This window comes from Ambystoma mexicanum, chromosome 2p (genome assembly GCF_040938575.1).
Source record: "Ambystoma mexicanum isolate Mex_15411 chromosome 2p, UKY_AmexF1_1, whole genome shotgun sequence".
Lineage (NCBI taxonomy): Eukaryota > Metazoa > Chordata > Amphibia > Caudata > Ambystomatidae > Ambystoma > Ambystoma mexicanum.
The window spans coordinates 537,950,864-537,964,069 of record NC_090923.1 but is presented as its reverse complement, the minus strand read 5'-3'; the positions used below and the strand labels follow the sequence as shown (position 1 = coordinate 537,964,069).

Here is a 13,206-nt window from a genome sequence, read left to right as displayed (position 1 = left end):
AATCATCAACGTACTGAAACAAAGTACAGGTAGAGGGTAATTCAAGGGTATCAAGTTGTTCTTTCAAAGCCCTACTATAAATGCTAGGACTCTCCGTGTACCCTTGAGGTGCATGAGTAAATGTGAACGAGCGTCCCCCTAAGGTGAACGCGAACAAATATCTACTATCCTTGTGTACAGGAATACTAAGGAAAGCATTCTTTAGTTCCACAACACTAAAGTAAGTAGCTGTAGCTGGAATCATGGTTAGGATTGTCGTTACATCAGGGACAGTTGGAAATTGTGGTTCCACAACTTTATTAATGGCACGTAAATCAATTATGAAACGGAATGGAATTGCATTATCGCCTTTCAAGGGGATTGGGTCCTCCGACGTATTCCATATCTGACAGGTAATCACCACAGCTGTGCTGCTTCGGAAACTTTTTTCGGCATCTGCGTCCTGCGTCGATGCGCCGTCGTCGAGGACCTCCTCTGACGTCTTCCGATGTGATAAGTAGGACGCACGACGCCCGTAGCCTCAGTTCATTTTTTTCTGCGAACGTGTTGCTTCGTGAATCTCGGTTACGCCTCGACTCTTTGGCGTTCTGTTCTTCTCGGTTCTTCGAACCTGTTCGTTTTTGTGAGAAAATCCTTCGTAAGAAGATGTCTTCTACTTAGTCTTCGACCCTGCGTCCGGGTTTCAAGAAGTGCGGGGAGTGTGGGTCCAAGATGTCGGTGACGAACTCGCACAACGCCTGCCTCTAGATCCGAGGGGAGGCCCACGACATGGATGACTGTATCGACTGCCAGTCGCTCACCTCCAAAGCCTTACAGGAACGTAAGAAGAAGTTGTCGGTAGGTCGGGTGTCCAAGCCCCGGAAGTCGAAGTCTGTGGGGCTTTCGACGGATTATTCGAGAGGTGACTCTCCGCGTCGTCATCGGAAGTCTCGTGGGTCTCCTTCTAGGAGTCGGTCTCGCCACTCCTCGGCCTCTTCGAGGCATTCTCGGAAGCGCCGACACCGGTCGTCTTCCAGGTCCTCTTCTGAGGACTCTGCCCGGCACGTCGCTTACCCCACCAGCCGTGCGACGCCGGAGGAATGGGCTTCCTTCAGGAAGAAAATGCTGGCGATTCTCGAGTCGCAGTTTACAAAGCCGTCCGCGCCCCCGAGTGCGGTCGACCGTGAAAGGTCGAGAAACACCTATCGCAAGAGTGGTCGGCACGAGTCACGGGAGAGGTCCCGTTCGGACAAGGGGACTCCTTCTCGACGCACCCTTTCCAGGTCCCTGAGGGCGTCGACAGGCTTTCTCGAGGCTCTGGCTCCGAGGAAGTCGTCAAAGCCGTCGACGCTCAGGTCGTCGAAGGACACGCTCAGAGCTCCGGCTTCGAGGACTGTGTCGACGCCGTCGATGCTGGCGGCGCTGCATCTGACGTCGACGCCGATTTACTCGACATCGACGCCGATCCTCTCGGTGCCAATGCCTGTTCTCTCGACGCCCTCGACGCCTTTCGAGGTCGGGGTGTCGGAGGTACCCCGTGGCACGGGGGAACCTCGTAGAAAGTCTCTGGCTAAGAGCAAGCACTCTCGAGTGCCTTCTTTTCAACACCTGGAATATATTTCAGAGGTGGATGAGGACTCTGATGGCCTGGTTCCTAGTCAGGTTCCAGATGAGATGGTCTCGGCCATAGCCAGTTTGACGATTTGAGGCAGTCACTGCATGATGCCAGTGGACTGGACACCTCTCCGGAGCTGGAGTTTTGTAGGCCTGAGCCTGGCTCTCATGCCGATTCCTCGTACCGGCGCCTTATGGCTAGGGTCCCTGAGTACTTGGGATGGTCTGCTCCCCCAGGGGTGTTTGTGCAGGATGATCTCACGGACATCCTTGATGTTGGTCCCCCAACTGACCCGGTACTGCTGTTTCATATGGCTTTACAGAGAAGGGTGGCGGCGGCTTGGACTGCTCCGGTTTGGACATGGCTGAATGCGTCAGCAGGTCCATGGCGGCGAGGTCCGTGATCGCAACCACGCAAACCTGCGTAAATCGGAGTTTGCTCCTGATGTGCAATCCCGGCTCCTCAATATGCCCTTTGACGGTGAACACCTTTTTGGCAGCAAGGCTGATCAGAGCCTTGAGAGGTTGCAGACCTCTAAAGCTGCAGCCAAATCATTAGGTGCTGCAGTCAGGCAACCTCAGCTTTTTGGTCCTAGGGGACCGCAATGGAGGGGTGGTTCCTTTCGTTATTACTCCTCCTTTGGTAAAGCGAGAGGTGCTGGCAGTCAAAGAGGTCGACGCAGGGGTACCGGAGGTGGACGACAGGGTACCCGTGGTGCCAGGGCCACTCGGGCAGTTGCCTCTTTGCCCTCAGGTAATGCCGCAGCCGCTACCACTCAGTCATGAGGCCATGTTCCATGGTTCGCCGGTTGGGGGGAAGGCTGGCGCAGCATCTTGTAGAGTGGTGTGCCATTACTTCAGATGTGTGGGTTCTGGAGATCATAACCCACGGCTACTGTCTTCCCTTTCGGCAGAGGCCTCGCGACAATCCACCAGGGAACCTCTCTTTGAAGAGTCCGGATCCGCTCCTTGCGCAGGAAATTCAAGCCCTGAAAGGTGCCATAGAACTGGTGCCTGTAGCGGAGAGGAACAAGGGATGGTATTCCCCTTATTTTTTGATTTCGAAGAAAGATGGGGGATTGAGCCCCATCATGGACTTGCGCGGTTTGAACAAACTCCTCAGGAAGGACAAGTTCAAGATGGTTACTCTCTCTCAAGTCCTCCAGGCCCTTAAGCTTCAGGACTGGTTGGTGTCTCTCGACCTCAAGGATGCTTACTTCCATGTGCCGATCCATCCCAAGCACAAGAAGTACCTGAGGTTCGTGGTTGGCGACTCGCATTTTCAGTTTCGGGTCCTGCCGTTCGGATTGACCTCCGCCCACGAGGGTTTTCACCAAGCTCATGGTGGTCGTGGCAGCGCATCTCAGGCAAGGGGGGATTCACGTCTACCCCTACCTGGACGATTGGTTAATCAGGGCGCGCTCTCCCGAGCAGGTCCTGGATCATCTGTCCGTCACCTGCCACTCCCTTCACATGCTGGGCTTCTCCCTCAATTTAAAGAAGTCCCATTTGACGCCAACACAGCGGCTCCAGTACATCGGAGCAGTGCTCAACACTTCCCTGGGGCAGTGTTTTCCACCCCAGGTGAGGGCTCTTCACATTCAGCAGATGGTGCACAAGTTTCAGTTTGCCCAGACGCTCCCAGCGTTCGAGTTCTTTAGGTTGCTCGGCCTCATGGCATCCTGCATTCTTCTGGTGCCAGAGGCTCGCCTGTGGATGAGATCTTTGCAGTGGGCACTCAAGATGCAATGGTCGCAGTCCTCCGGCAGGATGTCGGACCCGGTTCAGGTGCCGTCTTCGGTCGCCCAGGACCTTCTGTGGTGGGCCGTCGAAGGCAACTTGATGAAGGGGGCTCCGTTTTGGCTTCCCTGGCTGGAGGTGACGATCGTGATGGATGCATCCCTCATGGGATGGGGAGCTCATGCCAACAAGCTGACAGTCAGCGGTCGTTGGTCTCCATCGGAGTCCAGACTCCATATCAATCTGTTGGAGCTGAGGGCCGTCAGGCTAGCCCTGAAGGCTTTTCTGCCGACTGTGCGAGGAAGGAATGTCCTGATCCTGACGGACAACACAGTGGTCATGCACTACCTCAACAAAAAGGGGGGGCAGGGTCACTTCCTGTGTGCAGGGAGGCGATGCAGCTCGAGTTCTGGGCCATCCAGCAGGAAGTTTCGATCTCGGCAGTTCATCTGGCCGGTGACGAAAATGTGACGGCGTACGCTCTGAGCAGGCAGAGCATGATCTCTCGCGATTGGGAGTTGGCTCAGGAGATTCTCCTGGAGATCTTCGCCCTTTGGGGGACCCCTCAAGTGGATCTCTTCGCCTCCAGTGTCAACCGGAAGTGCGAGAGGTTCTGCTCGCGGGAATTTCCTCCAAAAGGAGCCTTAGGAGACGCGTTCGTGGTGGAGTGGTCATTCCCACTGCTGTACGCGTTTCCTCCAGTCCCCGTCATCCCGCAAGTGCTGCGGAGGTTACAGAAGTTCGGTTCCTGGATGATCCTCATTGCTCTGGCGTGGGCTCGGAGGACGTGGTACCCGGACCTTCTCGACTTGTCCATCTGCCCTCCACGTCGTCTTCCCTACCGAGACGATCTGCTCTCACGGGAGGGGGGTCAGGTTCTGCGTCCAGAGGTCAGATCCCTCAACCTTCACGCTTGGCTTTTGAAAGGTTGAGGTATAAGGATTGGGACCTCCCTGAAGACGTGATGGAGGTGTTGCTCTCGGCCCGACGGCCAGCAGCAAAGTCTCTGTACCGTTGCCATTGGCGTAAGTTCTGCGACTGGTGCAGAGTTCAGAATGTGGATCATTTTGCATGTGACATCCCCATGGTTCTGTCCTTTTTACTTTCTTTGGCCCACAAGGGCTTGCAAGTGGGTACCATTAAAGGTTAACTGGCGGCTTTTGTCCATATTTAAGCGCTCGTCTGAAGAGTGTTCCTACTTTAAAATCCCTTTAATTTCACAGTTTTTGAAAGGGCTCACTAATGTGTTCCCTCCGTCACCTTTCCTGGTGCCCGGTTGGGATTTGAACCTTGTTCTCAGGTTTCTAACGGATTCTCCCTTTGAGCCTTTGCACTCTTGTCCTTTGAGACTGTTGACTCTTAAAACTGTATTTTTAGTTGCGGTCACTTCCGCTCGCAGAGTGAGTGAGTTACAGGCACTTTCAGTTAAGCCTCCCTTCACAGGGTTGTCCTTAGAGTTCGTCCTTCCTTTCTTCCGAAGGTAGTGACGGAATTTCATTTGGCCCAGAAGGTTGTTCTTCTGGCATTCTATCCTCCTCCGCACCCTGGTAAGGGAAAGGAGAGGCTCCATAGGCTTGATCCTAGGAGAGCTTTAAGCTTTTATGTTTCACGCATGTCCCGGGTCAGAGTGGACAATCAACTCTTTATTGGTTACGCTGGAAAGCGTTTGGGACAAGCTGTGACGAAACAGACTTTGTCTCGCTGGATTATTTTGGCCATCTCGGAGTGTTACCGCTTGGCGGCTAAGGACCCACCGGCTGGCTTGCGGACCCATTCTACCAGGGGTATGGCTGCATCTACTGCCCTGCAGAGGGGTGTTTCTATTTGCAACATCTGTGATGCAGCCACCTAGGCTTCAGCACATACATTTTTACGTCACTATTCCCTCGATTCCATCCGAGGACAGGATCTGGCCTTTGGCAAGGCGGTCCTTTGCTCTGCTAATTAATTGGCAATTCTAAATTTTTATTCTAAATTCTTTCCCTCCTCCTTGCTCTGGTACTGCTTTGGGAGTCTGTCATAGATATGGAATACGTTGGAGGACCCAATCCCCTCGAAGAACAAATTACTCTCTTACCTGGTAACGTTCTTTCGATGGGATGGTCCGACGACGTATTCCATATCGCTCCCTCCCTACCTTCCCCGCTGCAGAATTTCTTATGCGATTGCAGCTTACGTTCCTTCCGCAAGGCTTTGTGTCTGACTGGCAGTAGACTAGTGTCACACCTTTCGGGGGAAAAAACTACAACTGAGGCTACGGGCGTCGTGCGTCCTAGTTATCATATCGGATGACGTCGGAGGAGGTCCTCGACGACGGCGCATTGACGTCATCGACGCAGGACGCAGACGCCGAAAAAAGTTTCCGAAGCAGCACAGCTGTTGTGATTACCTGTCATAGATATGGAATACATCGTTGGACCATCCCGTCGAAAGAACGTTACCAGGTAAGAGAGTAACTTGTTCTTCTTGTACACGGGTAAAATCGGACTGTTACACAAACTCCCTGAAATTTCTTCAATCACCCCGCGATGCACAAAATCGGTAACCATGCATTTCAAAGCTTGCTCGCCCTCAACTGAAATCTTATACTGAGGAATGCGTGGCAGCTCAATTCCATATTTCAAAACTATCTTGACAGGTTCAATCTGTAAAACACTGACATCATTGTCGTCGACAGCCCACAAGCTCTCTGGTACATTAGTGAATTCTGGAGGCAAAGGTCTAGTCAAGAATTGCGAGACAGAAATTTGCTGTGGTGAAATCGTCAAACGTACTCCATCAGGAGAACAATAAATTACTGCATTTAATTCTTTTAAAAAATTCAACCCCAGCAAGTTCTCTCCGCAACCCGAAGTCAACAGAAATGGACAATGGTCCGTAAAGGGACCCAAAGAAATAGGTACCGGCAAAGAAACCGGACAGACAACTGGTGTACCAGAAAACCCTACAGAAACATTGGTTTGCCCTAACAGTGGAATGTTTGGAACCCGTGAATGATCAATGGAACACTTCTGTGCTCCAGTGTCTATCTAAAACTGATGTTTCCTATTTCCCACCACCATTTCAACGTAGGGACCTTTCTGATTGACGGGAATAGGTGTAGGTTCCAAACCCTGCTTCGTGCAATCCTAACAAAACAATGTCATCAAAAGGAAGCTCTTCAGATAAATATGCAGCGGAAGGATGATCAAATATGTTCCTGGTGTCCACACTCGGAGTCTGATTGTCCTGCGAAAAAGGTTGCTGAGGGTCCTGTGTAAACTGACCTCTACCAGGGCCCCATACTCCCGGGCGACCTCTGGATCGCCTACCCATATTTCCAAATGTATTATTTGACCTCTGTTGGAGGACGGGTCATTGTGCTCGCCAATGACCCTCTCGGCGACAATAAGCGCACTGGTTAATGTTCACAGGACCCAAGGGCACATTCCCCTGCGGGACATCCTGACCTCTAACCTGAGAACTACCACCTCTGGGGCCTCTAACTATTTGCTGCAATAGCACTTAAGTTTTCAAATCGCCTTTTTTTTTTTCAATCCTATCTTTTTCATTATTGACACGGTTCTCGTAGTACTGAGCCATGTGCAGTACTTCTGATTGTGATTTCGCCTGCCAAGCGCTCTCAGAAGACATAATATGTGACTGGATGTCAGGCAGCAATCTACGTACAAATTTGTCCACAAATAATCTTTTCCTAGACTCTGTGCCTAAGTCTTGTCCACTGAAATCCGAGAATACCTGTTCGAACCGATTAAACAACTCGGTAGCACCCTCAGACTTTCCTTGGACACAGGCCGTAAGCTTGTCCCAAATAATTCTCTTTTCGGGAATTCTGGTTTTTAATTTAGCAACGATTCTGTCAGGCAAAGTTAATATCACCTGAGGCGGTCTTTCACCAGCTGGCCTTTCTCCATCGAGTCTAGTTATATTCTCCCATGTATCTCCCGACCCTGGTACGTCGTCAATAGTTCTAACTTGTTTCCATAAATCTACGGGCAGGAGTACAGGAAACAACAAATCAATGTCGCCTAGGGTGAACACTGAGGACTGCAAAACAAACTCTTATCTCTTTATAGAACCCTGTCGGATTTTTCCTAATATCAGGAATAGACTGCCTAATAGTATTCACTTCCTGTGTTGAAAACGCGACGTGAACGAACTGCGATACATAATGCACAGGAATGTCCAGAGCAATTATACCCCGTGCAGCATCGGCCGCAACCTCGACCTTTGGGACAAATGTGGAGGGACCTCTCTCATAGGCAACTGAGAAGTAGGTGACTCCGAACGCTTACTAAGCAACAGAGCTAAATCGGGCGCTAAAGCAGTCGAAGGAGTGTCAAGTGAAAAAGCTCTCTTGTAAATACTCAATAACTCTGTGGGACGACTAATCTTCCTTTTTACACACTCATCCTGCAGGTACTCTACCATTAACTGTATTACTTTCTTCTGCATTTCTAGCGTCTATTGACTGTATGTGTCATATACCTCAACTGGAGTTATCGATATGTCTGAAATCCATCTAATCGCGTCTTTCTTACAAATTCGCGTTTCCTCTGATATCGATTTATGACACGGAAGTAACCATTTCTGTACATACATATTTTCCTCCTTGTCATCCTCATCCTGTAACTTTTCTAACTCCTTTCTATACCCAAACAACCTCTCGACATGCTCATTTACCTTCCCCACAGTGTCTCTAGAAAGCGCTAGAGTATTTAGATCCCTTAACCCTTGCGGAAGATCTGCATTATTTAATCTTCCCCCACATTATACATAACTGAATGCCTAAACCTTCAATAAAAAAAATTTTCGCAGGAAAATTATCCATATTACAAAGTGTGACAAAAACGCTAGCTTGATCATCCTTCTCCATACAATGCTTAGCCCATGCAATTAACTCACATTTTTTCTCGGGTGGTACAGTATTGCGAGTGACAACCTTTGACCCTGCACCTCGATCGATTACAAGCGGCTCAGGACCACTTGGAAGAGAGGGAGCAGGCAAATTCGATAGAGGTACTATAACTGGTGAGATAAAGAGGTGGGGGAGCTGGAGGAAGGGGAACATTGGGCGGAGCAAGAACAACAGGAACAACAGGTGGAGCAGGAATAACAGGAGGAAGAGGCAAAGCAGCCGGAAGAGGAACATACGGAAGTGGCGCAAAAGCACCAGGCCTTCGTTCATTTAATAATTTGTCAATAAACTCATCAGAAATATGAAGATATTTAGAAGGATAGATTTTCTGAATACCGAGTGAGAAAGCCCTAGCCATATTTTTAGTCGCCTCAGACTGTTTGTCCTGATCATATAACAATGCTTTTTCAGCGTTCGTTTTATGACGGCGCGCATGTTTTTCTCTACTTTTAAGTTGCAGCAACGCTTCTTTTTTCCAATTCTGCAAAACATCAAATGCTGCAGGTCTAGCCTTTTTCTTTAATAGAATTGACTCTAAATACTCAATACGAGGGATTTCAAAACTACCATTGATTGGCCACTGAAGTTCGGAGGCATGTCTGGTTTGTCTGTGCAAAATGTCATTAAAAACTATACTTCCAATACCATGCTTACAGTACATAGTACATGCCGGCGACCCCTCCTGTGGTGCGGGACGGCTAAATTCCAAAGATTGTCTATCACTGCGAAATAATGCCCTAAAGCAGGTAGACAATTTCCCAGGCATATCTCAAATTCTTGGTGTTACCTGGTCAATAATTGTGTCTGCAGATACAATGCGCCAAAATTCAAATTGTCAGGATTAAATTAAGAATCGGGTCACGACTCACCTGACCAAACCTAAGGAGGTCCGATCGGATTTCAAAGAACTTAACTAACTACTCTTACCTCGTGTATGGTGATTTCGGCAAATCTGCCTGCCTCGATAAGTGGATCCTCGTCAAGATGCCGTCTCGGACCACACGCTTAACGTCCAAGGATCGGGTCGTACAGCCTTGCTGAGGTATTGCGTCCCGTTCAGGGGGCCCCTTATGTCACACCGTCCGATCCCGGTCCGATAGCGTGCGGCAACCTTCAACAATCCGGCATCAATCTTTAGGGTCCCTATTCGGGCGCCAACTGTGAAAACAAAATCAAAATATCGAGGCTGAGTACCCCAAAAGTAAATACAACGAACACGGGTTACAACGGAACATACAAAGTACTTTATTTTATACTGAATCGAGTTAGAAAAACAGAGCAAAATCAGATAGCTATCGGCCCTCAGTACAACACAACGAACTCCAGCGTGACTCAGTGTGTTCAGTGAGAGACGTTGTACATTAGAATGCATTTGCTTTTTATACATTTGGTGGGCACGATGTCCAGCCTCACTTCGGGTTAATATTCCTTTTAATACATCACCGATCTAGGGTTTGTGCCAAGTCTCGAACAACCGCATATAACTGGTTTTGCCTTTAATACATGTATTAACAAGCCTATGCAATAACTGTGTACTCTGATTTTCCATGCAGCTCCTTCTCAAACATTAATACAATGTAGTTAAACAGATGTTCTTCGTTCAGTATTTGAATATATTGTTTCAACATATGCTTGTGGATTAGTTTCAATGCAAGAGTAATCCTTTTACACATAGGTCAACGAAGGACACGGTCTCAGTTCACGACCTCAACAAGTGGCCTGCAGGCAAGTTACACATTAGCTATGTACAGAGGTCAAGATGGCCATGTTGTATTCTGGAATGACATCGTCCACCATTTTAACTCACAAGGTGACTTTTACAAAGCAAATCCTAAAATGGCGGTTTGGCCTAAAATGGCGGCTTACATGGATTTAAGGTCAGGACCTTGCAACACGGATTTCTTTCGCAAGCGACTTTCGAGCAGCTTGGCGTAGGCCAATATTAATATATTTATTAAAATAACGCACAATACCTCACCTGCATACCTATCCACCCTTCCAGATTTTAGCGATCCACTTCAATTTGTATCCTCTTGCTGGTCTCTGTCCACCGCCACACCGCCTGCCTTCACTGAACACCCCACACACTGTGTCTCATGGGTCTGTTATACCTGTATCTTTGATTTTCTTCCTCTCCCCTGCACCATTAGCTGAGTGTTCCTCCTGACTCTTAGACTCAATCTATTCTTGTTCTTTCCCTTCGGGTTGGGCCACTGCTGCGCGCGGACAAGACACAAAATTGTTAGCCATGCCCCCCTCTGTGCACGCCAACATTTGAACAGTCTCTGGTACAGTTTCTGCCTGCTGCATTGTCAGTGCTCAACTCATTCCAGATGGCAGTGATTATCGTCGCTATTAGTTACCCGTCGCCAGAGCATCTGCTGAGTGTAGGTTTTATTATCCTTCATGTGTTCTTCTGGGACCGCTCAACATGGCCCGCTAGTCCTTGAAGTCCTGTAACAAAAAATGAACTCCCAAGCCAGAATGGAGGGTGTATGGTTTTGGGTGCCAAAGTGGTGCCTGTCACTTCACACAAGGCACATAGGGGGTATTTCAGAGACTGCCCTTCCGATTCCTCCCCGATTTCTCACACCGTCTCTTGGGGTAGGACATGCTTTTGCATATGCCCTGGTAGACAACCTATGCCAGGTTGGGACAGGCCCCTGTTCTAACCACTTCCAGCCCCAGATGGGGTCAAGCCCTGGACCATGTCACATCTAAGTGTTTTTGTTTCTTGTTCCTGAAGCTAATGTGGGTAAACGTACCAGCATTCTCGGTCTTGTGCTGCTCAAGAAAAAGTAAAAGTAGTTTGCTGCCTGTCTAGAATGATATCGTCCAGCATTTATTTTGTAATTTCTAAATCCTTGCATTATCCCTCAATGTACAAAAAACATTAAATGTTCTTCTGAATTCTGATATTGTGTAGGCACACAAAAATACCCTTTTAAGACTGGTTTAGTTTGATAGCTTTCACTATGAATTTTCACTTGGGTGCCTTGGACCCATGTTGCCATTATCAAGCATTTATAAATCCTGTTTTTTTTGTTGTTCTCATGGTTTGCACGGCATCTCCGATTTCAAAACTATGACATATATAATTAAAGTGTGCTTAAAGTGCATTTTCTCCTTTCCACATTACATTCCAGGACATTTACAAATGCCTGAAGATCTCTGGGCTAAGAACAAACCCATTTACCCAGGACTCTCTGCCACTGACCACAATATGCGTTAATTGTATGTTGGAATGTAAAGTCCATTCTACGGAAAGGAGGTGTGGGTTGCCAAAGGGTTCACCTCTTAAACCGAAAATAGACCATGAGTAGAGGAAACAATGAGCCACAATTATACAGAAAGCAAATGTATAGGAAGAGGTTAAAACAGCAAGCCAAGAAATGGTTCCACTATAAAAATCAGTGATATGCCTCATTAGCAATATTGTATCCTGTTCTAATGGCCTCAAATAAAAAAATATAACTGTGGGAAGGAATCCACGTAGAGACAAGCTGCAAAGGGGGTGAACGGTTTAAACACTGGTCCCGGGAAGAGAATCTCAAGTATGTAAACATGTACATGTTGGAGGAAACCCAGCTTGTGGTACCACAGCACCCATTCACATTATCTGCATGCCACAGAAAAAGGCACTGGAAGCATAGGTCTTCCCGTTTCCTGTGCTTATGACGGACACATGAGGATAGTCCAGCAGAGAGCCCTTTTCCTGCTATGCACTCTCTCCGTAAGAAGTCTGAATGCTGGTAAGAGTGACTACCCCTCCTCCGCGCCCTCCATCCTACACTATGGGAAGGACCTGAAGACCCTGCTCTTCAAAGAATTTCTCTTGAGTTCCCCACCTCACATGCTCCCTCTTCCATCCCAGCTCCTCTGCTCCCCCTGCACCCTACTTTTAAGCCCAGGTGTGTCCCCTTTGCACAGTACCTTGTTGCTCCACAACTAGGGTTGCACATTATAAATCGCAAGAATTCATACTTGCATACAGAGGCCTTGCAACGCCGATGCAGAGGAGGATGTGCCCTCGCTGCCAGATTCTGTGGCCAGAGGACAATTGGTCTATTAGTGGAATGGTCTTCCCACTAGAAGTCAGAGTACGAGAAATATGTTGTAATTAGAATTAGTGTTCAAAATGCTACACCCAGACAGTTGTGGTGGAAATGAACATATTTATCAAGAAAAGGGCTAAAATGGGCACTGCATAGCAATAGTAATGAGAAAACAAACCTGAAACTGGAGACAATGTAGGGTCTAGCAAGTGCAAGCAATACATGATCAAATTGGCCCGGTCTTGGATGCTTATCTGCATTGTTTCTGTGTTAATTTGTTCCATATCTGTGTCAATGTATTCTTTTTCCACTGTGCATTGACTCTAGGTCTCAGGAAACATGTCCTGTCATGGGTTCAGGTTGAATTTTCAATTGTATGGTTGTGAAGGGGGATTACTGTGTACATCTGCAGAGTTTTGAAGGTGACCATATTTATTAAAATGATAAAGACGAATTACTTTTTTCTATAGATTTTGATTTTCAGTTTCCTTGAAGCAGGGCTGTAGAAATGGCTGTTTATAGATCTGATTCTTTTTCGCTCTGGGCAAACACTGCAGAACATGATATTGGGGTTGGTGGCAGAACAGCACATGGTTTATTAAATCACCATTAGAAATATTTCATAGACTCCATACCATTCTTTCATAGGATACAGTGGAAGTTGAAGTAATTCAGCTAATAGCTGTGAGGATCCGTGCACCCATTACCAGGATGAAAACTGGCACACAGGTGAGAAGTGAATTTCTGTATATATGTTCCTCCTCACACTGCATTTACAGACTGTATTCTTTAAAAAAAATATATATATATAATACATATATCTGTGAATACTTTTCAACAGACATAACCCCTCCACAATGTCAACACGTTAATATCTGCTTCTGTACCAGTAATCTAGAT

The 13,206-nt window shown here is 47.8% G+C and overlaps 1 protein-coding gene across 1 annotated transcript in view; it reads left to right on the top strand.

Annotated features, from left to right (window-relative positions):
* Positions 1–13,206, top strand: part of NUP210 (nucleoporin 210) — a 1,233,892-nt gene that overhangs the window by 810,942 nt on the left and 409,744 nt on the right. The window contains exon 26 of the mRNA XM_069643978.1: positions 12,955–13,035. Within this exon, the coding sequence (XP_069500079.1) occupies positions 12,955–13,035 (81 nt within the window). The remainder of the gene's footprint in view (positions 1–12,954; positions 13,036–13,206) is intronic.